General features: G+C 27.3%; 5 protein-coding genes across 13 annotated transcripts in view; 3 read left to right on the top strand and 2 right to left on the bottom strand.

Annotated features, from left to right (window-relative positions):
* The window catches only part of LOC118441434 (uncharacterized), a 33,166-nt gene extending 32,040 nt beyond the window's left edge, over positions 1-1,126 (bottom strand). For all 6 annotated transcript variants that reach the window (XM_035865805.2, XM_035865808.2, XM_035865804.2 and 3 more), the window contains exon 1: positions 651-1,126. The gene's annotated coding sequence lies outside the window, so the exon portion shown is untranslated. The remainder of the gene's footprint in view (positions 1-650) is intronic.
* Positions 1,127-1,524: 398 nt separating this feature from the next.
* par-6 (partitioning defective protein 6) lies at positions 1,525-7,106 on the top strand. The gene is made up of 5 exons (XM_035865443.2): positions 1,525-1,739; positions 2,326-2,554; positions 2,637-2,764; positions 2,873-3,151; positions 3,249-7,106. The coding sequence occupies exons 1-5, from the start codon at positions 1,680-1,682 to the stop codon at positions 3,555-3,557; spliced, it is 1,005 nt and encodes a 334-aa protein (XP_035721336.1). The 5' UTR covers positions 1,525-1,679; the 3' UTR covers positions 3,558-7,106.
* A 320-nt stretch (positions 7,107-7,426) lies between these two features.
* LOC146872677 (uncharacterized) lies at positions 7,427-11,136 on the top strand. The gene is made up of 14 exons (XM_085660359.1): positions 7,427-7,636; positions 7,767-7,919; positions 7,976-8,001; positions 8,309-8,373; positions 8,441-8,562; positions 8,675-8,926; positions 8,999-9,103; positions 9,178-9,246; positions 9,305-9,454; positions 9,529-9,735; positions 9,836-10,208; positions 10,290-10,474; positions 10,571-10,778; positions 10,840-11,136. Exons 1-14 carry the CDS (start codon positions 7,427-7,429, stop codon positions 11,094-11,096), a joined length of 2,382 nt encoding a protein of 793 aa, XP_085516485.1. The 3' UTR covers positions 11,097-11,136.
* Positions 11,137-11,946: 810 nt separating this feature from the next.
* On the top strand, positions 11,947-13,918 carry LOC118441191 (uncharacterized). The gene is made up of 6 exons (XM_085660159.1): positions 11,947-12,337; positions 12,442-12,584; positions 12,682-12,849; positions 13,112-13,286; positions 13,367-13,625; positions 13,753-13,918. The coding sequence occupies exons 1-6, from the start codon at positions 11,959-11,961 to the stop codon at positions 13,835-13,837; spliced, it is 1,209 nt and encodes a 402-aa protein (XP_085516285.1). The 5' UTR covers positions 11,947-11,958; the 3' UTR covers positions 13,838-13,918.
* A 2,728-nt stretch (positions 13,919-16,646) lies between these two features.
* Positions 16,647-27,693, bottom strand: RanBPM (Ran-binding protein M). 4 transcript variants are annotated; one of them, XM_035866084.2, is made up of 10 exons: positions 27,622-27,693; positions 26,812-27,111; positions 20,561-20,916; positions 20,138-20,325; positions 19,805-19,917; positions 19,257-19,688; positions 18,657-18,977; positions 18,271-18,454; positions 17,797-18,080; positions 16,647-16,914 (listed from the first exon to the last, which is right to left on the bottom strand). In XM_035866084.2, the coding sequence occupies exons 2-8, from the start codon at positions 27,011-27,013 to the stop codon at positions 18,321-18,323; spliced, it is 1,746 nt and encodes a 581-aa protein (XP_035721977.2). In that variant the 5' UTR covers positions 27,014-27,111; positions 27,622-27,693; the 3' UTR covers positions 16,647-16,914; positions 17,797-18,080; positions 18,271-18,320. The 4 variants fall into 4 exon arrangements, with proteins under 4 accessions (XP_035721977.2, XP_085516217.1, XP_085516218.1 ...); XM_085660091.1 differs by having other exon boundaries at positions 16,647-18,080; XM_085660092.1 differs by lacking the exon at positions 27,622-27,693 and having other exon boundaries at positions 16,647-18,080; positions 26,812-27,117.
* Positions 27,694-27,753: the final 60 nt, after the last annotated feature.

Below are 27,753 nucleotides of genomic sequence, written 5' to 3'. Positions count from 1 at the left end.
TTTTATATGAAATTAAAAATTTAGGAAAAATATATTATTTTTAAAATACAAATTACAAAATGTTTAATATTATATATATTCGTCATATATTTTGAAATAACAGAGACTTAAATGTACAAAATGTTATTGACAAATTTATATACATACATATGTGTGTGTGTGTTTGTGTATGTGTGTGTTTGTGTGTGCTTGTCGTGTGCATGCGTGTGCGCGCGCGCGTGTATGTGTGTATATATATAATCTCAAAATATATATAATCCTACTGATCAATCATTGATTGTCACGAACAACTAAACAACAAAGATACTATATGAATAATAGAATTGTGAATGCATTTTGCATGATCATATTTTTAATTACTCTTACATATACACTCACTCTAACCTGGATTATAATTATTTGTGACGCCTGACGAAAAAAAAAAAATAACAAATTCGTTGTCTGTATATCTTAAATTTATATATATAGATTACACGTACGTATGTATACGTAATAAATCTAATACCATTTGTTTACGATTAGTTCGTAAAAAGGAATAAAAAAAAAGAAAAGGAAGAAAAAAGAAAAAGAACAAAGAAAAATAAAGGTTTCATACATATTCAAAAAATTAATAGAATGTCGTCATTTACGTATCTACGGTTAGCCCTCACCTTGCCCGTAAGAATCCAGCTAGCTTCAATACGAGTGGCGATGTGTAGGACCAAAGATTGGAGTCCTCGATATGTGCGACGTGACGGGAAAACTGTCAGCTGCAGTCACGAACTTCACCCCCCACCCCAAGACAAATAAATATATAAGAATTGCGTATTTTCACGTAAAATGCGCTACTTCCTTTGCATTTCACGAAAAATAAAAACTGTAAACAGTGAGGCAACATAGATTTTCATGGCACTGTAAAGGCATCGTTCTTAGTGCAATGCATAGACACTACTGGCGTCAATCTACTAAACGATTATCGCGTTATATAATTTCATTACGGCTCGATTCAAAATTAATATTTTGTTTCTCTTTCTAACGATTTTTTTATCAACACTTATCAACGAAATGACAGCCGGTGCCCATTTTCCCAACGGAAAACGCGTAAGATGGGCGAAAGAAGCTCCCACTTCCTACAGAAGCCACGCGCGATGTGTGGGGGGTCTCGATAAAACATGACGCTTATAACATTCTCTTATTGGTTCAAAAAACTAGACATCGTTTCAACCAATGAAATTATTCATATTTATATTTTCTCAATTACTTCGTAATATTAAAAAATTTAATAAATATTAGTATTATCTAATTATTTAAATAATAATAATAATAATAATAATAATAATAATAATAATAATAATAATAATAATAATAATAATAATCTTTTTTGAATTCTTGAAAATATCTTTTTTTCGACCAATCATATTTAACTTTTAACTATAAAATTGTTTTGTTTATTTTTGTTTCTTTTATATATATATGCGTGTGTGTGTTTATGTGTATTGTGTTACATCTCATGCAACCACTCTAACTAATACTATTTGGTTTAGGATTGAAGAAGTGTGGCAAATATGCAGAGGGCGTTATTTTTCGACGCAAACATTCATGACCTATCGAGATCCATAAGATCAAAAGTTTTACAGCATTTTTGAATTTTTAATACTGTTACGTATATTATTACGTATATCTTCTCACTGCCTTAGATCATGTCAAAGAGCAAAATTCAACATCAAGTTGACAATGGTATTGTAGCTGTTAAGAGTAAGGTAATTCGATTTTTACATACCTCTGTAATCAACAATGGAGCTGTTAAGAATGTTTTCTAAGAAAATTCAACTAATGTAAAAGTTAGATTTGTAGATTAATTAATTTTTATCGTCAATACATTAACATTATCTTTTTTTTATTATCTTTTGTAGAAATATAGAATATAAATAAAATGTGATTATTTTATATTTAAAGTACGTTATTTAAAGGGATTATCACGTTCCATGTCATTCCAATTTTATATGACTTTTCATTCGTGTTGATTTTTTATTCGATGTTTATATCTATCTTTTATAATACTTATATGTGTCTTGTAACACTTATAAGATAATAAAAATTACCATTATCAATAAGAAAGAATAACAAATAAAATATACTGTAAAATAGGACAAAATACTTTCATATAAGTAATTTAGAAATTTAGAAATACATATAGAATAAAATGAATGGAAAGTCTAATGGGTCATCAATGACTCATATAACATTAAGTATAACATTGAATCTAAAATATGTAGTTTAACAAAATATATAAAAAAAAGAATATATAAATAATATTTATATATTTATCATTTTATCATTTTATAGTTTGATGCTGACATTATAAGATTCTCAGTTCGAAGAAATGAGCCTATCAGTTATGAAGATTTTAGAAAGCTATTAGCAGAACGTCATGATATTGGTCCTGAATTAAACTTTCTTATTTGGTATACGGATCCAACAGATGGAGATTTATTGCCTATTAACAATGACAACAATTTGGCGAGAGCATTACTTGCTGCAAAGCCACTTCTTAGAATATTCATACAAAGGAAAGGTAAATTTCTACATAATAGCATATTTTTCATATCTTTTCTTTAAACTTCCTTCACTTAATAAACTATGAAAATATTTATTAGGTGATGGATTGGAAGATATAAATGGATATGGTACAATGAAACCAAAAAATTTAATTTCAAGTATACTTGGTGGTACTCCTGGCAAACCAAAGTCTTTGGCAATATCAAACCCACATGATTTTCGGCAGGTAAATTATATTAAGTTTTATAAGTTTCTTTTATAAATTTAAAAACCAAGATTATGATTTTAATAAGCATAACATTTAGAAAGAAATATATTGTTGTATAAATAATAGGTATCTGCGATCATTGATGTGGATATATTACCTGAAACTTGTCGCCGTGTTCGACTTTTAAAACATGGGTCAGATAAACCATTAGGTTTCTATATTAAAGATGGTGAAAGTTTTCGAATATTGCCACCATCAGCTGGAGGTGGAATTGAAAAAGTACCAGGAGTCTTTATTAGTAGATTAGTACCAGGTGGTTTAGCAGAAAGCACTGGTCTGTTAGCAGTAAATGATGAAGTATTAGAAGTTAATGGAATAGAAGTTGCTGGAAAGACTCTTGATCAGGTTATAATTCTGATATTATTGTATAATATATAAGTATTTTAAAAATATATAATATATATGTATATATATGTACGATATAAATTGTCATGTTAATTAGGTCACTGATATGATGATAGCAAATTCTTCAAACCTCATAATAACAGTTAAACCTGCCAACCAACGAGCCGCTCTTGCAGCACCACGACGTGGTTCCTTTTCACGTAATAGCCAATTATCATCAGGAAGTCATCAATCAACACAAAGTGCAGCTACAGGTAGTGATGAAGATGCAGATGAAATTTTAGATTTAACAGGTGTCACACTTCATGATGAGGCAGCAACATCTGTATCTCAACATCATCATTTTCATCAACATCATCATCATCAAAATCATTTTAATCACGACCAGGGGGTTTTGCATCTGTAGATAAAAGGTAAATTAAAAATTGAATTATATCATTTCAAAAGATTAGCATGCATGATATGAAAGTATTGAGGTACATTACTATCATGAACAGAATTGTATATTTTGTGCTCTCTTAAATCTATGTATTGTTTTATATTATATTATACTATATAATATAAAATATTAATATTACGTAATTCTTTTGCTATTTGTAATGATAGTAACGAAATTTCAATATTTCCTTGATTCTAAATATTCAATATTTGCTTATATGAAAAATTAAAAAAGAAATCACTCGATGATACATATAGTATAAATAAATAATGTCATTGACAATAAAGGCAGCAAAGTAATTATAAAAACAGTTTTTTATAATATTACCATTTTTATTAAAACTGTTTTTATATATCTTGAATAATAATCTATATATAACATACTAAAAAAAATATTGAAAATTAGAAGATAATATAAAGTATTTTTTACATGCAAATGTCTTTCAAAAAAATAAACATTTTCTTAATTTAATAATAGCTTAACTTTATATATATACAGTCAGGGACAAAAATAAGTGGGCAGGTACTAGAAATAGATATTAATGAAGTTTAATTAAATTAACATGACTGTTATATTCTTAAGTTTATTTATTATATATTCTTGTAGGATATACATTATTCAATAATTAATTGAATTTCATATTTATATTTTTGTGTAAACAAGCTATACTATTTGTCAAGAGATAAAAATAAGTAGACGCATAATACAATACGTAATAAACTAGATAATAAAATTAATACTTGATATTGTCACCTTTTGAAAGTTTTGACTTGAATCCTATTAAGAAACTATGGAGTTTACTAGATGTGAAAGCGAAACAATAAGATGGATTTTATCAGAAGTTTACAATTAGTATTTAGAAATATTAATAAAGATTATATTGAAAATTTAATAAAAAGTGTTCGACGACATTTGGATCTAGTAATTAAAGCAAGAGACGTGAATACCAAGTATTAATTTTATTATCTATTTTATTTATTATGTATTATGCATCCACTTATTTTTGTCTCTTAACAAATAGTTAACATTTTTGTTATGTACGATTTATTTATACAAAAATGTAAATACGAATTTCAATTAGTTACAGAATAATGTATATACTATAAGAATACGTAATAAATAAAACTTAAGTATATAACAATCATGTTAATTCGATCAAATTTCATCGTTATCTATTTTCAGTACTTATCTACTTATTTTTGTCTCTGACTGTATTTATGAATAATAGAAGTGATGTGTAAAAATTCCTTAAATTAATAAAAATAATAATCCTTTAAATTAATGAAAATAAATTCTAAGCAAGGACACATATATACATTGCTTTTTTGATACATAGCAAGTAAATATTATAATTAGCATAGTACTTTATAAAATTCATTAGAATATAAATATACATTATTATAATGAACAAACACATACAATCAAATTTACACTTATATCAATTAAAAATAGTAATTTATTATAAAATATTACCATGACATAAAAACAAAGTTAAAGCAATATTATTCAAGAACTATCTTTTTGCTATTTCTATTACTTCATAAATTTTTAAAAAGTGCCTGATTATTATTAAGAAACTAATAGATTTTTCATTTTACTCTAATATTTAATAAAACAAAATACAATATATATATATACAAAAAGTATCTACTGATAAAAAAGGTTGTGATATAAAAATAGTAATCAAAGAGAGAAATGTGTTGCAAGTGCAAAAATATATATTTTGTTATGTGTTCCTTAGAATTTGTTTATACTTATTAGAAAGAACTTATATAAATACGTACGAACTAATTAAAAGGAAATACAAAATAATGAGAAGTAAAACACAAAATATGCAATTCATTTTTATGCATGTCACATCATACTTTCATTCATGTTAATCAGTCATACAAGTATTAAAACTTTAATGATGTACTTAATCATTTGATACTACTTAAAAAGTAGATCAATATGAGGAAAAATTAAATTTCTTTTTTATAGAAGTACTTAGTTTTACTAAATTATATTTTATAGCATAACTTAGACGATGCAATGGAAAAAGACACTCATAAATATTGGTATTGATCGTATTGTAATAATTTGCTTGCTTTTAAGAATATTTACTTGTATATAATGCAAAAAATTAAATTCAATAATTTAAATTATCATTATGTGTAAAAGAGGTCTTTATATAATAACAGAATTGTAAATAATTGATTATCAACTGGTATATTAATAAAAAACGTACAGAGGGAGCATATTTTTAATCAGATAAATAGGTGTACTGTAACAGAGTGGCCTTAAATGTAAATCATTCCAAATATCATTTTTTACGTGAATATATTGAATATTATGGGATATCAATACACGCCTATTCGTGTATCTACTCTGTTTATTCTACAACATGTTGAAAGTGTTGAAGTTTTTGAATTTTAATTCCATTTTTATGAATGTTATTTATTATCTAATTGAGAGTTAGGTATGAGCTATAATGTATTGTATAATTAGTAGGCATAAAAATTATGAAACATGGCAAATTAAGAACTTATGCATATAAAATATCATGTGCTCTTCCATTATTTCCTCATTGATTAAAAAGTAATAGTGTGAATAATATCACATTCCACTTCTTTAGTACAATGGAGCACATAATTTCATCACTGCAAAAAAAATATTTTATACATTCGATGAAGCAACTTTTTTTTCTTGTTCAGATGTATAAATAAGTGAATTATAGAAATTATATTCAGTGCTTGTTATTCAATTTTTCTTTATTATATTTAAACTTTCACATTAAAATTATATTATTTAATATATAATGAACATAAAAAGTACTTGTAGAACAGTTAATTTCATCTTATTACTTTTATAATTACAACATAATATAAAGTTTAAGTAAAATTAATTGCTATATAAATACTTTTTATGTTCACCATAAATTTTTGCCATGGATACTCATTCTACCACTGTAGTATTGAAGGTTTAACATATCATGTATCATATATTATACTCCAGAGAATATAACTTTTATTTACGTTAATAACATTTATAATCAGTGTAATTTGAATATAAGCCAGAATATCTTTTAAATAAAATCATGTGAAAATTTTGGTGGACGGATATAGTATATGTATAAAATTATCGTGTGTTTATGTACACAGTGTGTCTATAGATGCAATGAGTTATGTTCGATTTAACAAAGAGCAATAAAATAAAATCTTATTTCGTTAATATTATGGAAAAAGTAAATGAGAAGAAGGGATGTAGAAATCTCGTTGCTGAATTATTCTATAAATATACTGTATATGTCATTTAAAGCAAGCAGCTTTTGTACTTAATTAGAATATATATTAAAGATGTGAAAGAGTATATAACTTGAAATATAGTCAGTATTCTGATACCATATTACTTAATAGATATTAAGATTTTCATAAAACACCTTAGTCATTTGTTATTTGTCATAAAAGCCTTATCATCTCCAAATTATTTTTCATAACAGGAAAAAAAACTAATTTACAAAACGCATTAAATGATTATTACTAATTATAATAATGTAGTTATTTTTAATGACAGCTTATAATAAAATATTTTACTATACTTTATCAAATTTATTTGTCCTACTATTCAGCATCGTTTAAGCAGTGATTATGTTTTGGTTTTTTGATATAGTTACTATGGCGCACAAACAAACAATGTGACATTTCTAAGATTCTTATTTAATGAATCTTACATAATGAATCGGAATTAATCTTTCCAAAAAATAACTTTAAATAATTATAGTAGTCAATGGAGAAAAAGATAAAAGATCACAAATTTTAAATATTAATACATGATAAAGGTAATAGAAAATAATAGAGATGTCTTATGTAGAGCATGGACCTCGTGTTTTCTTTACCGGTAGACAGAATAATAATATGTCATTGGCTTATGGTGATTATATTGTACCAAAAAAGCGATTAGAGGGTCGTTTAAAAGTGTACGAATCTTGTTCAGATATTAGAGCTTGGAGTTCAAATCCTTTAGAGACCTCACAATATTTTCGTGAACTTGCAGAACATGCTACTCCGGTTTGTATTGACAATCAACATTAGCTATTATTTAAATACATCATCTTAAAGTTTGTTTATTTCTTATTTAATAATATTATGTAAATCATACATTCTATTATTAAATTTTAAATATTTGCTTATATTATAGTCTGGAAAAATAATACCGTTTAATGTAGTTATTGAGAACATCATAGGTCTTACTTCGCAAGCCCAAAATGAACTCCAAATACTTCGTAAAGAATTACAAAAATATAAATCTCTTAAATTAACAAACGAACAAGAAACACATTTACGAACTTATGTATGTATATTATACAATATAAATATATATTTATTTTCATGCAACTATTTTATAAGAAAAATGCAATGCTTTACTGTGATATGTTTCTTTTTGAAGAATGACAAATTTATCACAAATTATCAAAAAGAAAAACAGAATAAGAATAAAACCATATTGAAAACGTCATTAAAGGAAAACTTTAAAATTGTCAATAAATCTATTTCCTTACCACATTTAAATTCATATTTATCTATCCAAATTAATTCTGAAAAAAATATACAATATAATGATAGATATTATCGAGGCTTGTCATTGTTCGATCACATAGATTCATTATCATGCAATGCTACATATTTATTGCCAAAGTTAAAATCAATTTATTTTACCTCAAAACATGATAATTTTAAAAGAAATAAACATTCAAATGCAGAAACAGATACTCTTATAAATTTAGAAGATAAATATACCCAAGTTGGTAAGTCAGTTAAAATAATAAATTGTATGTATATTTCATATAAATAATGATTGAATATATTAATAAGCATGTATAGAATATGCTGATATATCTGTGCAAGTGATATGGGATGTTAATGAGACAGAAACTCAGACTGATTGTCAAACAGAATATACAACATCTAGCGAAACTAAAATATCTTTGAACAGAGTATGTATGTGTGTATGTGTGCTTTACTTATATATTTATTTATAACAATATATAATTATTTTTTTTAATTAATTCAATAATTTTTAATTAATTAAATAATTATATTATATAGACTGAATCACAAATATCTACGTATAAATATGATTATAAAAATAATTATGGAATTAAGAAACGAAAAATAAATATTCCTATAGATAAATATATAAGAAAAGATTCCTCTATTGAATCTTATCATACTGAAAGTGAATCTGAATCTAGTAGTATTATCGAAAGTGAATTCGATGTTGAATTTTATGTAAAATCTCACAAAGAGATTATTATACAAAAGGATAGTGAAATAATTGCATTAAAAAATGAATTTGGTGTAAGTTAACATTACTATCATGTATTTTCAACATATTATTAAATTGTACTTTAAAGCTTATTCATTGTTTAGGCAAAAGAAGCAGAAGTTGAAGAATTAAAAGAAATTAATAAAAATTTAGGAATTATGTTAAAGAAGAAGGATGAAAACTTGAATACTTTACGAGGAGGACTTAAAGTAAAATTTAATTTTACTTTACTATTTATAAGAATGTTAATCTTTTTTGATTGATCTAATTATTTCACTTATAGATTTTACAAGAACATTTTATGAAGTTAAATGAACAGAGAAATAATGAAATGGACGATATGAGAAAGAAAGTAAGAATAGTTATAAATAATTATTAATTGCATTATAAAATTAATATTTATTGTTTAGTTATATACAAATACGCGTATAATGGAACGTTTGAAAATAGAGCTAAATAAAAAGTATGATGTTTCTTTTTTACAATCACAAGAAATTGAAAAATTACGATCATATGTTAAAGATACTGCCATTTTACTTGCTGAAAGAGATTCACTTATGGTAATTTATAATACTACATCCTGAATTGAAAAATTAAAAAATTTTAACGTTGTAATAATCACATCATCATTTAGGAAAAACTAAAAGAAACGGAACATCTTTCAAAAGAAGCAGAAAATTGTCGATTTGCTCTTGATCAATTAAAAGAAGTTTTACGTGAAAAAGATGAATTACAAAAGCAAAATCTTGAACAAAAATGTATACTTAGTGATCAAGAGGATGAAATAAAGCGTCTACTGATATTAATACAGCAAACGTCAAGTACTCATAATGATCAGGAGGTAAAGTTTCTTTCTCTGTTTTTTTAAATATATAAGACAATTACTTATATGTATATTTAAATATTACAATAATCATAACGGAATAATTATTTATAAACAGAATAGAATGACCAATATATTAGAAGAGTTACAAACTGAAATAATAGAAAAAGATAATACAATTTCAAAATATGAAGAACAACTTCATTGTATGGAACAAGAAATTAATAATTTCACAATTAAGTTAAAAAATAGTTTGAATAATTTAGAAGAATTTAAAATCGCATATGAAGATAATCGTGTAAAATGTGAACACGATACTTGTGAACGAACCAAGCGTACATTATGCACCGTAATGGAGGAATTACAAAGATCTAAACTGGAACATAAAGAATCTTTACAACACATAAAAAATGTTAAGAAATACTCTGAAGAATCTATATGTAGTTCTCACTTGAATTATCACTTTATTTCATCTAATTCAAATTCAGAAGGTATATTATTAACAATACAAATAGATTGCTTCAAAACATTGAAAAATAGAAATAAAAATGTATCTTTTATTTTGATTTTAGTTGATGAATCAAATATAATGATGTTCAAAAAAACACAGACATCACAAAAAGATCTATTTGCAAATATACAACTTAATTGTGCAGAAACTGAAACTATTAATAATGCGATAATGTATGAATACATTGATTTTGAAAATCATTCGAATAAAGATACTTCTGAACCAGACTCATGGAATTCAGCAAAAGTAATTTACTTACTTATAATTATAATATATTAATTATACCAAAAATATTAAACGATTATAACTCTGTAATATATCCTGAATAATATTAAATTATAGACTGAAGTATCAATATTAACTACCAATAATAATGTAAATATTGAAAATACAATAATTGAAGAAGTATCAAGATCACTTATAAAAATGCAATCTCTTATGGAGCAATTACAGATATATACTGAAAATGAACGGCCATCTTTAATTAAACAAATTCATATCCTTTATAAATATTTAATGGAAAATAAATCAGTAATCGTGTGGTCACCAGGTATATTTCTTTTATCTTTTAACTCAATACTTTTATAACTTATATGACTATAACTTCATAGATAAAAACATTAAAAGGCAACAAATTTATGAATTATATAATAAATACAAACAAAATTATGAAAAACATAAGCCGTTTATAATATCTTCAAATAAAGAGTTCCAAAAAACTTTGATTAATGAGGAATTGTTAAATCTACATGATGAGTACATTGATAAAATTTTTACAACTCAATTTAAACGTTCCATTATAAAAATGAATGAGTTATCTACAGCTCTTCAAGGTAAAATATATTTACTTGAAGAACATAATATTTGATATATTATATATTCTTAATCAATTATGAAGGTTTTGGAGATGAACATACACAAATAGTAAAAGAAGTAGTAGAAAAACAACAAAAGATTTTAGAAAAAGATACCGAAATTTCTCGATTAAAAGAAAAGGTTCGAATGGGTGAAGGTGATTGTGTAAGACCAGAAAAATCAGAATGGGATATAATTAAAGAAAATTTCAGAGTACTTGATATTGAACTGAATCAAAAAAATCAACTGATAAAAGAATTACAAGATACGCTTACATCAAAAAATGTAAAATTATCGGCGTATATTACAGAATGTGATGAGTTAAAATTTAAAAACAAAAATCTTATTGATAATAAAAATTCATTACTGAAGGAATGTAGTATAAGAAGTGACGAATTGAAAGAAAAATGTGAAGAGATAAATCAATTAGTAAAGCAATTACAAAATTTAAATGAAAGTATAATGATTACAAATAACATGGAGAGAGAAATTGAACAATTAAAAATAAAGTTATTACTAAATATTTTGATTATTTCTTTTATTCTTTATCTTATATATACATTTAATTGTTTTTTTATAGGTTGAACTTATTACAGGAAGAAAATATTGAACTACGCAAGAAACTTACAGATACAAATGAAATCATTTGGAAGAATAATGAATTAATAAGAGACTTGAAAGATAAACAGGAGAATGATGAACATAATTTTGCATCTAAAGTTCTTTGTTACGATACACTGTTGGCAGAAAGACAAAATATAATTAATAATTTAGAAAATACAAACTTATCCATAAACGAAAAATTAAAAGATGCAGAAAAGAAAATTTTATCACTGAATAAAACAATCATAGAATTAAATAAACATAATAACGAAATGAAGATGTTAGACATTCTCCACGATGATGTTTCGATAGTCGAAAATAATATAACAAAATTAGAAACCAAATCTTCGAAATATAAATTAGAACTATTAAACTATGAAAATATTAATAAAGAAAATGAACTGAGATTAGCTGCTTTTACAAATGAAAATAAAGTTATACAAAAACATATTGAAATTTTAAAAGAAAAATTATCAGTAAATTTAACACAAGAAATTATTATTGATGACGAACTGAAACACAAATTGCACAATCTACCAAATGAATTATATAACCAAATTATGAATCTTAAAAAAAAAGTAAATATATATGATGATGCACATACACACATCAAATCTGATTTACAACAAAATGTGGATAAAGATTTTAAAGGTCAGTATTTCTTCTTTTATTAAATTTTATCTATTTCAATAATTATTAATTATATATTTTTATAATATATATAATAATTGAGAAATATTAATCAAAATAAATAGAAAGAGAAAATACAATAGAAGATCTTTATAAAATACAGAATTTAATTCATGAAGTTGAAAAAAAAGATTTTGAAATAGAAAATTTTAAGAACCGTGTAAACGATTTATCTCAAGAAAATAGTGATCTTTATAAAAAACTTAAGGTTTGTTACTTATATTTTATATCATTAAATATATATATGATATTAATAAAATATAATATATATTAATTCATTTTTTGTTCATTTATATCAAATACAGTTTCATAAAGAAGAATATGAAGATAAATTAACAATATTAAAAAAGAAATACGATAGCAGTATAAGTGCACTTCATAAGAAACATAAAGAAAATATAGAACATTTAAAAATAAATTTTGAAGAAATTAATGGCGAAAAAATTATTTTTGATTCTGAGAGTTGGTTACAAGTATAATTCAATAATAAATATTTTTATATATATGCATATACGAAATGAAGCATTTAAATGAGAACATTTAAATATACTTCCCACGGCAAATTTATATATAAATTAATCTATAAAAAATTGATTACAAATTTTCTTATTCATTAACAAACAGTAAAGATTCTCCAATATTAAATGCCTCACATTGTATAGATATTTATAGTACCATAATTTTTTTATTTTTTATTCTGTAAATAATATAAAAAAATATATATGATAATTGTAGTCATTAAGTATTAAAGAATTAACAAATGTTCACAATCGAATATACTCATTGATGAATAAATTGGACCTAAATAATGATCACATCAATCAAAAAACAATACTAAATGTTATTGATAAAGAAGATATATGCGAAACATTAGAGAAATTAACGAATATATACGACAACGATAAAAAAAGTATACTTGAACATTCTATGTTTGAAAAAAATATTAGCAAATGATCTTTTATACATAATTAAATTTGTTATCTAATATAGAAGATCCATCAATGGAAACGCAACATAAATCGATAAAATTACAAGAAGAAAAAACACAAATTCTAGAAACGCACAATTTAAAGCTAAAAGATTATAATTCTTCTAAGGTATTACTTAATCTACAAAAACATCCCTTAAATAATATGGATAAAAATGAAATTAAAGAAAAAAATATCTTTCATAATATTGCTTGGGAAAGAACTATGTTTTTTGACCCAACTTCTCATAAAAAGAAATACAAATATAACTTAAATCCAAGGTATGCTTTGTATTTATAAATCATAATACTTTATGTAATAATGCATGCTTATTAAGTGTTTAACATAATTATCACTGCATATAAATATGTATATGTGTGTGTATGTATATGTATATTTATATTTTAGGTTGCAAGATAATAATAAAAAATATGCAAATAGAGATACAACATCGATATCTACCAAATCAACAAAAAAAAATACTGCAAGTTAAAATAATTTATATAGTAATTAATTTATAGTTTTTAATGTGCAAGTTTATATTGTTTGTATATTTTAGATTGATTGGCAAAGAAAAAACTTCATTTATCAATGTAGTGTACATCATAAAAAAAGTAATATTTGTTGAAAAAAAGTATGAAAACCATATTTAAAGAATATATACATTACTTTGATTACCTCAACAAAATATATGTAATAGACCATATTGATTACTATAATTTAATTGTCGACAAAAGTATAACAAGAGTGGTTATAAAAACTTTTTGAAATGCATTTAATTCTTATAACTTTTTAGAAGATATTTTACTTGTTCTGTTATTGTTTGTATGAGCAAGATTATAATAATTGTAATTCCATTGAAAAAACATTTTTTTTGATGATAAAATAATTATTATTTAATGGTTTTAATAAATATTTTATGAAAGAAATTAATTTTGTATAATTTCTGTATATTAAATAAATTTATAATTATAAATATTAAAAATAATTTCTATAAGTTCATCAATATTAATAGGGTATTAATAAAAGTCGAAAAAGATTGGTTATAATAATGTGTTTAAAACATAACGAATTGTATTGTGAACAATTATTTATAATTTTACAATAAATATCTACGATAGAACCATCATAGTATTGTACAAAATCTGTAATATATAGATGCTGCACATGAATCGTTTAGTAAATGATTTACTAAACATTTATGTTTTGTGTATATTATTGTGTATCTAAACACAGTTATTAATCCAACTACAGAGGTTGTCGCGACTAAACAAATGCTCCTTTATAGATAAACATTTATATACGTTGTATCTTGTAAATACAACATAGTATGTAAAATCAACATTGTTGATAGAAATATTTTCGCTATGCAACTTTATGTAATAATACAAAATTTAGCGAGTATAAAAAATATAAACATTTACTCTTATAAGCATAATAATTAAAATGAATATTATATGAAAAGCTTTTAACTTGATATATTTATTTGTACTTTACTATTTCTAGGATATAATATACATTTTTTTTTTAGAAAATATATAGATGCGACATATGCAACGTTTGTTGCTAAAAAAAGATTCTATGTCATAACATGATATAATGATGTATAATGATACAAAACTAACGTAGTCAAATAAAAAATTATAATTCAACTATAAATTCATAAAATAAAAATAGATAGCTAAAATGAAAATATAACAGTATTATAAAATTGTATATACTTGACAAAAAATTAAGTGTATACATGTATTCTATATATACAGATGTCATTGCATTACGATGATATTGATAGTAATAGTCTATTTTTATAAATACATCAAACGAATTTTTTTTTTTTCCCTAAGAAAAAAATCAAAATTTAAAAATTTTTTTCCAACATAATTCTCGTATGTAATATAGGTCCTATAGATATAAATGATGTGTAATAAGTGTGTAATATAAATATATCTTCTGAACACAAAATAAATTCATTTTTACATTCTGCGAAATATACATTAATAATATTATATTAAATTTGATCACTATAATTCAGAAATCTTATTATTTTTTTAAGCTGTAATAGTAGCAGTGTTTTTGCCAATATCATAACTATAATAATTATAGAAATGATTTCATTCAGCATCAATTTTTATATTTCGTTACGATAGTATTTTTAAATAATGAAAAAAAGCAAGATATTATAATATAATAGATTTGGGTATATGTATTTACAAATCTAAATAAAAGATCAAACGTGTTAAGATAAAAAGTAGTGTTTAATAATTTGCATACGAGTATGAAATGTCTCTTCAAGTCGATAAAATATGTATTTATTATTTAGTAAAAATTAAACATTTTTCTTTTTCTTACCAAGAGTTCTATTGTGACAAAAGAATTGACTTGTAAATATCCGTGCAATTGTGACCATTGCTTTTGTGCCACATAATGGATGTATCTCATGAGTACCAAATAATCTTGCTAAAAACGCAAAAGAAATTTTTGTTTTATACCTTTAACCAGAATATATGATTGAAAATATTTTCAACTTACCACACAACCATTATTTTAAGAGCATTCCTGCAAGTTTTCTGTTATTCCCTATATATAATAATTAGGGAAGAAAAAATATATACATATATATATGTATACTAATAATAAGAATTCAAATATTGTATATATCCTTGCTGAGACTATAAATTAGCAATATGGATGCAATTGAAATGAACGTTAAGAAAAATATCAGAATTCGATATTAATATTTATGAATAGTTATTTTAATGACGTTCTCCCAAGTTAGTTTTTATCACATAGAAAATATGATCCAATCGAATCGAATCGAATAATCTATGATCGTTGAATTTAAAAAAAAAAACACGAGAACTATATTTAATTATATATGTAATGAAAATATTATTTCTTTACCTAAGGCAAACTGAAAAGATTTATTTCCTTCACGGACTTTTACTTTCTTCAATGGTTCGTTCGAAAATAAGGATCTTTTACTTTGTGAGATATTTATGTTACTTCGTTATAAAAAGTCACATGTTTTCCTGTAAAATAAAGAACTTGCTTAATTGAAACATCGCGTTCATTGAAGGAGACTCACACTTTGGATCACCCATCAATATATACATACATATATACATATATAGATATAATGTATATATAATATATATATGTATATATATATCTTCGAAAACAAAAACGTTTTACAATACGAAACAAAAAGATTTGTAAATGTTTTTTTGTCCAAATCATTATATTCGCTCATATTCTTATAGTTCTAGCTATAGTACATAAAACAAACACTAAAAATCATTCAATTCGAGTAATCCTATTTAATGTAATTTGTATATATAGTAAATTATTGTATTTAAATGTACGCTTACGCCTAGCTGCATACAGTTTTCTTCATTTTTTTTAATAATATATAATATAATAATATACTATGTCGCATATAAAAAACAATTACTTAGTATAGAGTACAAGATCGTTCCTTAGTTAAGTTTTTGTTTTTCTCATAATTATTTATATATAAACGTAAGACCTCGTCCGTCTCTGAAATGAACGTGTTCCCTCGTTCCCCGAAAACTGTAAAAAAAATACGATTGGTGGATCAAAATGGTTCAAGAAGAACGCATTTTCTACTTGAAGCAGCAATGAAGAACGTCTATTAAAGATTTCTGATTTCTATTTGGGCATCAATGAGAATCATTGTCGAAGTAACGAAAGGTAGTATAGAAAAGGTAGTAATATACTTTTCGTTTACTTAAATGTCGTAGACATATCTCTGAAAATTTCCAACGTAAGACGATTCTAATTTGAGTTGTGTGTGTATTCTTTTTTCTTTTTCTTTCTTTTTTTTCCCCTTTTTTCAGACAGTTTTTCTAGACATTATTATATATAATTTAATGACAATTTTCCAAGTAGAATCAACAATGTATCGATCGCATATATATCGGCTATCAAATCTCACAACGCACCAAGGATCAAGTTTTTCATTTTTCTATAAAGAGAGAAAGTGATCCCGGCTTTTGACTTACTCTGAAAAGTAAACTTGTGGTCGATAAAGTGCTGTAAGAAACTACCATTACTTTTTGCAAGCGTAATTTAACGAATTAATTTACGAATTGTATATATCTATATCGTAGAAGAAATTTGACGCAAAGTTGCTTATTCCTGTACACTCTTTTTTATTTTTTGATAATCCTATTGCACTAATGTCAGGAATATACAACTTGCCAGAAATATATGAATATGGAATGAGGATAGAAGAAATATATATCGGATCTTACAAAAAAAATAAAGATTAAAAAGAAATGACATAAAATAATAATAATAATAATAATAATAATAATAATAATAATAATAATATAATAATAATAATAATAATAATAATAATAATAATAATAATAATAATAATAATAATAATAATAATAACAGTAGTGTGTAATGTAAATCTACCAGCCTTACTTGACAACCATTTGGAAACGAGGGAACACACACCGATCTGCCGCTTTTCTGCTCTTATCTTAGCGGATTCCAAAGTGACCGTCCCCCTTTCCCCCAATTTAAGCTAAAAATGTGAAGTGTCATTTTGGTTGGCAGGTTTGAAGGTTCACCTTGTGTCGTGTCTGTGGTGTGAGATCGCGCCGAGTCACCGACAACAAATGCGGTTGCTCTAGCTAAAGAGGCACGCGACATCGCGATGTTGCTGCGTCAACAATATAATCTGCTCCACGTTCCGTCTTCGCATCCTAAAATTATTTTTTTCAATTAATAATAAATATTAATAATTTTTCATATCAGCAATGTTTATCGAATATATTTTATTAAAAATTTCAAGTGATACAAATCTCAACATAATAAATATATACACACACACACATCTTTTTCCAATGTCAATCATATATATATATATATATATAAAAAGAAAAAAAAACTCACCATACGCGAGCTGGTAGAAGAGGGGGACGTGGCAGCAGAGGGAGGCACCGTCAATATTGAATGATATTATCTACAACCGCGAAACCGCACGCGCCGAGACCAGCAGTTGACATTAAGCGGACTAACTCTCTTGCATGAGATGCTGCTACTTCTAGAGGCGGCCGACGAGGTAGATTGCTAGATTCTGAAATGAAAACTTTAGCATAGAAATCGCGCGAAGGAATATCAAAATTAAATATATAGTAAACCTAATCTATTTCTTTTTCTTTTTTTTTGTTTTGTTTTAAACAAAGACTATAAAAATATTATTGGTGGTTTATCGAATAAGATTTAATCTAGATTTTATTCTTCTAATTATTGATGAATCTCTTCTGATGTATCATTACCAAGTATAGCAGAATTCAACCTCGCGCAAACGGTTTCTCGTTGCTGGGGATCCAATTGCCAACCAACAGGCGAGTTCCATGGATTTGCATATGCTAAGAGACTGAAAGCATCTTGTAACATTTTTTTGTTTCCTTCATTCTTGCCATGTTGTTGCCTCAAATGTATCGATTGCGAATAGAGTTGTCTACCAAACTCCAACATTTTTTCAATAGCTTGTTTATTACCGCCGCATAATTGCTTTTTATTTTTATTCACAACAACGTCATTGTTAATGCTGCAATTGCCGTTTTGTTGCTGATTCTGATTGGCACCATCGATCTCTGTGAACAGAGACATAATATCTTAATGTTCTTGAAAGTTTCACAACAAAGTATAGGAAAAGTATCATATGAAGCTACGCTCACCCAACAAAAGATTTCAGAACCTTGAGGATATATTCCTTTTTTTTATACTCACCTATACGTAATTCAATTAAAGCACACATGCAAAGAAAATTCTTAATAAAAATAAAATAAATAATTACTTTTTCAATGTGCGTGATGAATTAATTATATTATATTAAAAATCTCGAATAAGGAGTATATTATTAAACGCCTCACCCATATCTACGTCCTCTCCATTTTGACACTTGAAACCGTTCGCATTGAGATTACCATTTTGATAGCCATTACTACTCTTGATACCATTCATCGTACCCATATTATTCTCTTCCATGTCGACATCTTCTTCGATTTGGCCGTTAACAAATTGCTGCTCACTGGCACCGTTCATCGTGTTATTAATATTCATTTCTTCTACGTTACCGTTCGCTGAGGATTTCGCATAAGCTTTGGTAGACTGTATGACACTAGTCTGATTAACGTTGGTAGTTTGACAGACTTCAGAATCACTTCCGTTTACCATCTCGACGAATTGACGACATTTCAATGCGAATAACAAATTAGGATCCCGTTCTAGAAGTCCGGGATATAATCGGCTTGTTAAATCTATTGCTTCGCCCATACGTCCAGCCAGTACTAGTTTTAAAATCCCTAAAAATAAATAATTCATAGATAATGTTCTAAGAATCATTGTGTAAAACTTGTCATTTCAAATATCAATAATATCACAAAAGACTCTCTACATCTTATTACTTGAATGGACCTACTTTGTCTATTTTTTATGGAATTGAAGTCCTCCTCAAAGACTTGACCCGTGCTGTTGGCGAAGGCTTCAGCGGTGGCGCAGTACCCGTGATGGACGAGATACGTAGACACCATTCTGTCGAATTCGTACACACCTTCGTTACTCTCGAGACGATTATTCCATGAAGATTTTCAGCTAACTTCCCCGGAAGAGGTCTCGCAAGTCGAAGGATTCTTAATGAACGACATTGACAAGTGGAGGAGGAAGAAAAACAATCACGGAGAAGAAAAGGAAGCACGGCCAGAGAGTGCGTAAGTGTCACGGATCCGTCTTGCTTTTCTGGGTGAATACGTACTTGTGAAGGACGGCCTGCCACTGACCCTGGCCATGATCCGGCGTCGGATAGTTTATGATCTGTAATCTCGTTCGTACGCGCAGTTCATTGATCATATCCCCGATGTCGAAGACAAACGGTGCTTGTCCGAAGTTTGCATCCACTACCTCTCCTGGTGTCTGCAGACCGACCGTTGGATAGAGATTTGGCTATGATAAAAAAACAACAATCAATTATCTACAATATATATATGTACATATCTACTATGTATATGTATATATCTACTATGTATATGTACTATGTATTAATTTGATTCATAAACAAATATCATTATAAATAAAAACATTTATTACAATAAATCTACATTTATTTATGAATGAGACACAGGTCAATAATTGATAGATGTAATACAGATGATAAAAAAAAATCTCAAATTAAACTTACAGGAAGATCCGTAAAGGCTATTCCAAGGTGGTGACCATTTTTAGTATAAAATGCAGTGTTATCAACGAGATTGACACCACAACCAATGACGTCTCCGGTGGTGAAGGTAGGTCCATAAGGTTGGCCTGTACCCGACGAGCAAAAGCTATGGCCATCGTCGCCATGATATCCATATGAGTGCTTGTCCCAACCTGGTAATCTATTAACGTTCACACCATGTGCTGAGAGCCCGATACCCATGTATCCATCTCTTCCTTTGCTCACGATCTTCACCTCGAAATAATACAAACCACAGGCCGCCGGTATCGAATGCGTCGTGCGAACACTTGCTGCGTCCTTGTGTGTCTTTCCATAACCTGAAGGAAATAAACAACTTTTAAAAACATACCTATTCTTTTATTTTTTTCTCTTTCTTTTTTTTATATGATAAACAAGTTTTTATCAAACATTCCAACGGAAATAATACTTGTATTTAAATTAAAAATTATTGTTTTAATAAATTATTATAAATAAAATAATGATTGATGTTATTTCGATCATGAAATTATTAATACTTCACGATCATTTGTTAATAACAAAACAATATTAAAATGATCGCATATAAACTCTTACTATTTTAAATGATTTATACGAAAAATAATAGTAATAAAAAATACGACATTGTTAAAAAAGGAAGATTATCTTATAAATTATGCAACGACAATGATGCTCACTTTTCATCTGACTTTTCCCTAATACATGCACGCAACCATGCATACACGTTCTTCTAATACTTATAAAAACACTTCCTTCTCTTACATGCAACGCGAAGATAATAATAACCGGAATGATAAGAATATTAAAAGGTGATAAAAAATTTATTCGTTGTAAGAATACCATATCACTATACACATCAGAGAAAGCTAAATAATTACTGTGGAAAAGTCAATGGACGGAATATCGGATACTTATATACATACATATACACACATGGTATATAATTCGTATATATATATACATATACATATATATATATATATATATATATATATATATAGATATATATATACCAGCTAAAATCTCCAGCGAAAAATAATATGACGATATTATTATTGCTATTTTTGTTGTTCTTGTTGTTGTTATATTTTAATCAAGAATAGCGAAAAAACCTCAATGAGATGAATACATAAATTCTATCCAGTAGAAGAGTCCATTGAGTTTGAACTCTGAAGCAATACGAATAGCCACGTCTACAAAAATCGATATTTTTTTTTCTTTTTATGAAAAGCAACAATCGCAAATAAAAATATCCATTGGAAATTAGAAATTGATTCTTCAAACAAAAATACAAATTGGGTAAAGCTAGGCCTTACTACATAATCAAACTGCAAGTGGGTCACTATGTCACCACGTCGCATCGATGCAACATCTCAAGCTTGCTTACATACATACGTATGTATGTATATATATTATGTATATATTATGTATATATTATACGATGGTAACATATATATATGATCTTCATGGGCCCTTTTTGGTATACCTCATAAAAAAAGTATCATTTCGATATTTAAAAGAAAGACCTTTTACATTCAAAGTTTCTTACATTCTTCAGGAATAACATTAATATTATATTAACTCATCATAAAATGGATGTTAAGTGATAGTAACCGATTACGAAATAATATCCAAAGAGCTACATAACGAATTATTAACGACAGAAATAGCGACTATACTAAGCGAAGACTACGAACGTTCTAAATCTAACAACGTAAATCGATTTATATAATTCCTACATATCTCATAGATCCTCCATTAATCTAAACGTTTTTTATCTTTTATAGGATAAAGTTAGAATGTTAAAAAAATAATCACGCATCTTATAAGAATCTTATTTTCATAATAAATAAAACATTACCGAAGTTTGAACATTAGCTTGAGTGAGAGATAAAGAATTGAAATTATTCATCGTAATGTCAAAACACATGGACATCACCATAAGATGAAAATTTGTATTATATATATTTTAATATATTCAATAATAAATTCTAAAATATCGTAAACACAATGCATTAATTATTACATCAATTTATGCTTTTATAATTAATGAAAAATTAAAAATTGCATTTACAGTATTTACATTCGTATATATGTATAGATGCATCTTTACTATATGCACCAACGGCCATTAATAGTGCATCAGTGGATCTACGATCTAATAGAATTATAAGATTATTCAATAGTTCTATCGTATATAAAAAAAAATCTAATCATCTATCGAGAATTTTTAAATGTAACAAAGATACAATACATCTTTGCTCTCATATAGACGAGTAAGTGATTATGCCTGAAAAAGCATAGTTTTCAATCTCGCTATTTTACTAACGATTAAAATCCATAATATATGAATAAGAACCATTGTAATCGACTTCTTAAAAAAAAGAAAAGGAAAGGTCAAATCTTTTTTACGAATAGAAAAGTATTAGCTTCTTAATTCATTATCACATTTCAAATACGTTCCAAATACATATCAATATTCTCGAAACATAACCACACTTTTTTCTAAAAGATAAGATAAATTGATAAAAAATTATTTTCTTCTTACAAATACGAAATCCACTAATGCACCGTTAATGATCGTGGATCTGTAATAAATACACTGCTTTTGTACTCAATACAACTTGGTCGTTCATGTGAAAATTCTCATGATACATGATTTCTCTATACATTTAAATGCATACGCTTATATATTATATGTAAACAAAGAATCGGTAAAGCTTTCGATTATACAAAGCAAATCGTGTAAAATAATTAACAAAAAATGAGTTATTTGATAACTTTTATTAATTGAATACGAAACTGTCTTTTATTTTTTTCTATAAGAAAATTAAGAATTCATTAGATGTTAAAATTAATAAGAAACATATAACGTGATTACCTTCTATATAAGTAATTATATATATATATATATATATATATATATATATATATATGACAAGAAATATATAAACTCTGTAATAGTATACTCTCTCAACTCATTTAATTTCGACAAGAATAAATTACCGCTCGTATTTTAATCATATTATAGGAGTTCATATTTTTATAATTATTAACATCGATAAAAATAAGGAAGAAAAATAAAACTAAAAATTTGAAGTAGCAATTGAAATATTTCTCTATATGCCATAATATTTTTCTGAAATATTGTAATGTCATTTCAAGGAAAATAATATCAACAATATCAAAAGATATTTCTAATTCATAATCCTAAGCAATTATCGTTCGAATCTAGTTACGGCCTTGAAGAGCAAAGAAAGCAAAAAAGAATCTTCGATCCGTAGTCTCTCGGCCAGGCGCCTACGAAGCAGCACGTGATATATGCGCGGTAAAAGATTCAAATGGTCAAAGTCATCTAGATTCCAATAGGAGAACGCGAATCCATACGCATACCCGATCAATGAAATCTTTGTTAGCTTATTTTTGGTTCCTTTATTTGAACGCGAATATTTCTACGACTCGATATAAAATATCAGAGGTACCATCATTAAAATTATCAAAACAGATAGAAAGATGGAAATTTTTAAAAATAGAGAATCATGAAAGTAATGCTTTATGAGATTCTATTTGGATAATATCAATGTAGAGAGTAAGAATTGGCCAATCAGGAATCAGTCGAAAGAGACTTCGCCTACATTTACATTTTTTTTTATTTCTTTCAGAATCAATTTCTTTTAATATGCATAAACGTGTTTGTAATATCGTCGAAACGTTACATGAATTACATGATTATTCACGATAATAATTTTCTATGAAAAATGTATGAAAATAATGTAATGGTAATAAACGAAATTATAAGAGAACTTTGTACAAACCTAATTAATTCTTATATAAAAATAAATCCATATCTAAGGAACATTTCTTAGATAGATATATATAAATACATATATACATATATATATGCTGAGACGAAAAGAGACATATATATATATATATATATACATGCATACACATGTAAATATGTATACATATATATATATACACACGCATTCCAAGAAAGACGTATCTCCTTTATGCTAACGAAACTACGCACAGTTTGCTCATGTCTACACGTGGGATAAGTTCCAAGGCAGGCATGATTTAAATCTCGCTTTTGCTGGATACAATAAAGCCATTAGACGCCACCAGTCGTCGTGGTAGTCGTTGTAGAGATCACGGTCGTCTCCATTTATCGAGAGATGATATCGAGATGATATCGAGATGATATGCTAACTGATATTTATATTCGATTAAATACTAACATTTATTTTAACGAGATTTCGAGTCATTTAAATGAAGATATATTAAGAATATACGCACAGTTCTGACACTACATTATAAATGTGAATACATATACCATCCATGCAAAAAAAAAAATATATATATATATATATATACACATTTGATTTTGGAAATAAATAAAATACGTCATTATGATTAAAACATATCGGAAAATTCCATTGTAATAAAAACAATAGCACTTTGCATTTCCTCATAATTCTTCATAATCACGAAACACAATCAATAAGACACAAAACGATTAAATGACCTTGCTATTTCTGTCGCACTATTTCGCGATGAGACTGTTGTTCCAAAAATATTGTGGAATAATATTTGACATAACTCTATATTGCCGTCGTTGATTTCCTATCCGCGAATTGGACATTTCATAGTATCGACTATCGACTTACATACATGTTTCTGTCAGAACTCTGTGATATATATCGAGTAGAAGAGTATGCTTAAATATCTCTACGCATAGTTATTTCAAAATAAAGAGAGGAGAAAACTGAAAAGAAATAAAAGAGTTTCGTTGCACACAAGTATGCGTACCCCTCGCGTGTTCTTATCGTCTCTTCGATTACAAAGGAGTCTCTCCATCATCGTCGTTGTCGGTAGTTGTCGTCGTCGTCATCGTCGTCATCGTCGTCATCGTCGTCATCGTCGCATTGCGTTCCGCAAAATCATATGTACGTTTCACGCTTCGAGAATTCATCAATAAAGATAGGGTAGAATTAGTTTATATTAATTTATTGACTTTTCTGTTTCACTGGTCGTAACATAATTACGAATTCTTTGGTATCCAATTTTAGATACGAACGTTCTCTCTCTCTCTCTCTCTCTCTCTCTCTCTCTCTCTCTCTCTCTCTCTCTCTCTCTCTCTCTCTCTCATTGGTTTATTTGTTGTTTTTCGTTCGTTAGACATTTCGAATACGATTGTCTTTACAATGTTATAAACGAGGTACCTTTCCATCGATAAGTTATCAAACGATATATACATATGCGTGTGTATATATATATACATATCCTTTGTCTTATATGAATGTATATTTACCCTCTGTACTCGGGCACATGCTGCATAAGTTCGTATAAAAAAAGTCAAAGAATGACTGAAGGCAGATGTAAAATGAACTATAAAATCGAAGATTTTTCGAAAAAGCGTAATCATTTCTTCGTCATAGTTGCGGTCATGATCGATTAATTCGAGAAAGGAAACAGGATATTATTAATGATGATAATTATCAAGGTAGAAACTAAGCACATTCGATAAGAACGAAATTGGAAGCTCTTTTCTACAAAGGAACCGTCGTGTTACTTCTTTCTCGGTTCCCTATTCTGCTTATATACGTACTTTACACGCATACGCATTGCAATATATGTACATGGCATGCAACGTTCGGACGCACTCACAGCTGTCATTGAGAGAGATCGGTGCGTGTATCTCAGTCTTTTTTTTTTCTTTTTTTTTTTTTTCCTCTATATAGTACGTTTTCTCTGCACATTTTTTTTCTATGCTCGTATGAGTTAAGAGATTCATGCACACGTTTTGCGTACACCATCAGTAGCAACAATAGCAAGGCAAAATTAAGCATGTCCACCGATAGACATAGAACTTTCGCGACATAACGAAAGAAGACGACACGACGAAGGTCCTCAACGTAGCGAATGAACCAGCACGAGGCATGTTAAGGTTCGCATCGACGCAGAGAGACCACGAGCGATCAGCTGATTCCTTTGTTTAGGTCGCTGACACACGCGAAAAAAGAGCTCTGCCATTTTCAATCAATATTTCGCTTCTGTCCGGGACCAGCCCGATCAGCTCGAATGAGTCGATCGTATCATTCTGACGAATTAATATTCGATTAAGATCGAGATGTTTGAATTAAATAAAAATCATGGATTTTCCTTTGGTTTTAGTTGCATCTTGCTACGAGGTCAGGGGAGGGCTCACGTACCTTTGTAGTGAACGCGAAGATTATTTTGTGATAGTCCTATGTAGTTGTACTTGTCCTTCGGGCTCCAGGATCGAGGCAATGGCGTCTCTTCCTCGTTGACCATCGGATATAGCATTTTCAGACGGTCCACGACTTGAGTCTGTCCACAATTTGTCCTCGAAGGCTCCATAACAATCCGTTCCTCGCTGGTGGCCGCCATCATTGCAGTCTGCAATCCCACTCTGCTGCCAGATAGAAATGTGACTGCGCACACGGATCGCGCAACTCGCTCTTGTCCAACGAGCACGTTATACACGATACCTAGAATGGAAAGCGAATCATTGAAAAATCATTCGAGAACGATTATCGATTCTCATTTGTCGATTATTTCGAGCTCTCTATTTGTAATACACGTATTTCTACTTCCCTCTTCTCCTTACAAACTTTCGAACTTTCTTCTTTCTCCATATATGTATGTCTCTTTTGACCAATCGCACAGCAGCATTTTCATTAAGCGCCATTTTGAAAATAAATTTGTAGTAGATATCAAATGAACTAATGAAATTTCATATTATATTGACATAATAAATAGATTACGAATTTGTTCATTATCATTCATATATACGAATCTAATATTATATATAAGTGACATATAGTATATATGTACGATCTGTGTGAGTATTGATAAAGACGTATCATCAAGGTTACCAAACTTTAGTTACTGTAATTTACATCTACATATTTAATTTTATCTAGTCTCGATATTATACAGGAGAACTTTGAAAAATATCTTGATATACAATAACTTAAATATGAAAAAGAATACATTACCTATAAATTAATTAAATATATTTGAAATATCACCTCTTCCCAAGGAACGAGTAAACAGCGCACAGCGCCAACTAGTGTTTCTCTATGTTATCAATAAAAAAGAACTGACGTGAAACACTGCCGGTTATAGAT

The sequence above is a fragment of the Vespa mandarinia genome, chromosome 11 (genome assembly GCF_050613455.1).
Source record: "Vespa mandarinia isolate Hongniang chromosome 11, ASM5061345v1, whole genome shotgun sequence".
NCBI classification, from domain to species: Eukaryota; Metazoa; Arthropoda; class Insecta; order Hymenoptera; family Vespidae; genus Vespa; species Vespa mandarinia.
The sequence above is the reverse complement of the archived record's forward strand: the minus strand, read 5'-3'. Positions and strand labels throughout refer to the sequence as shown.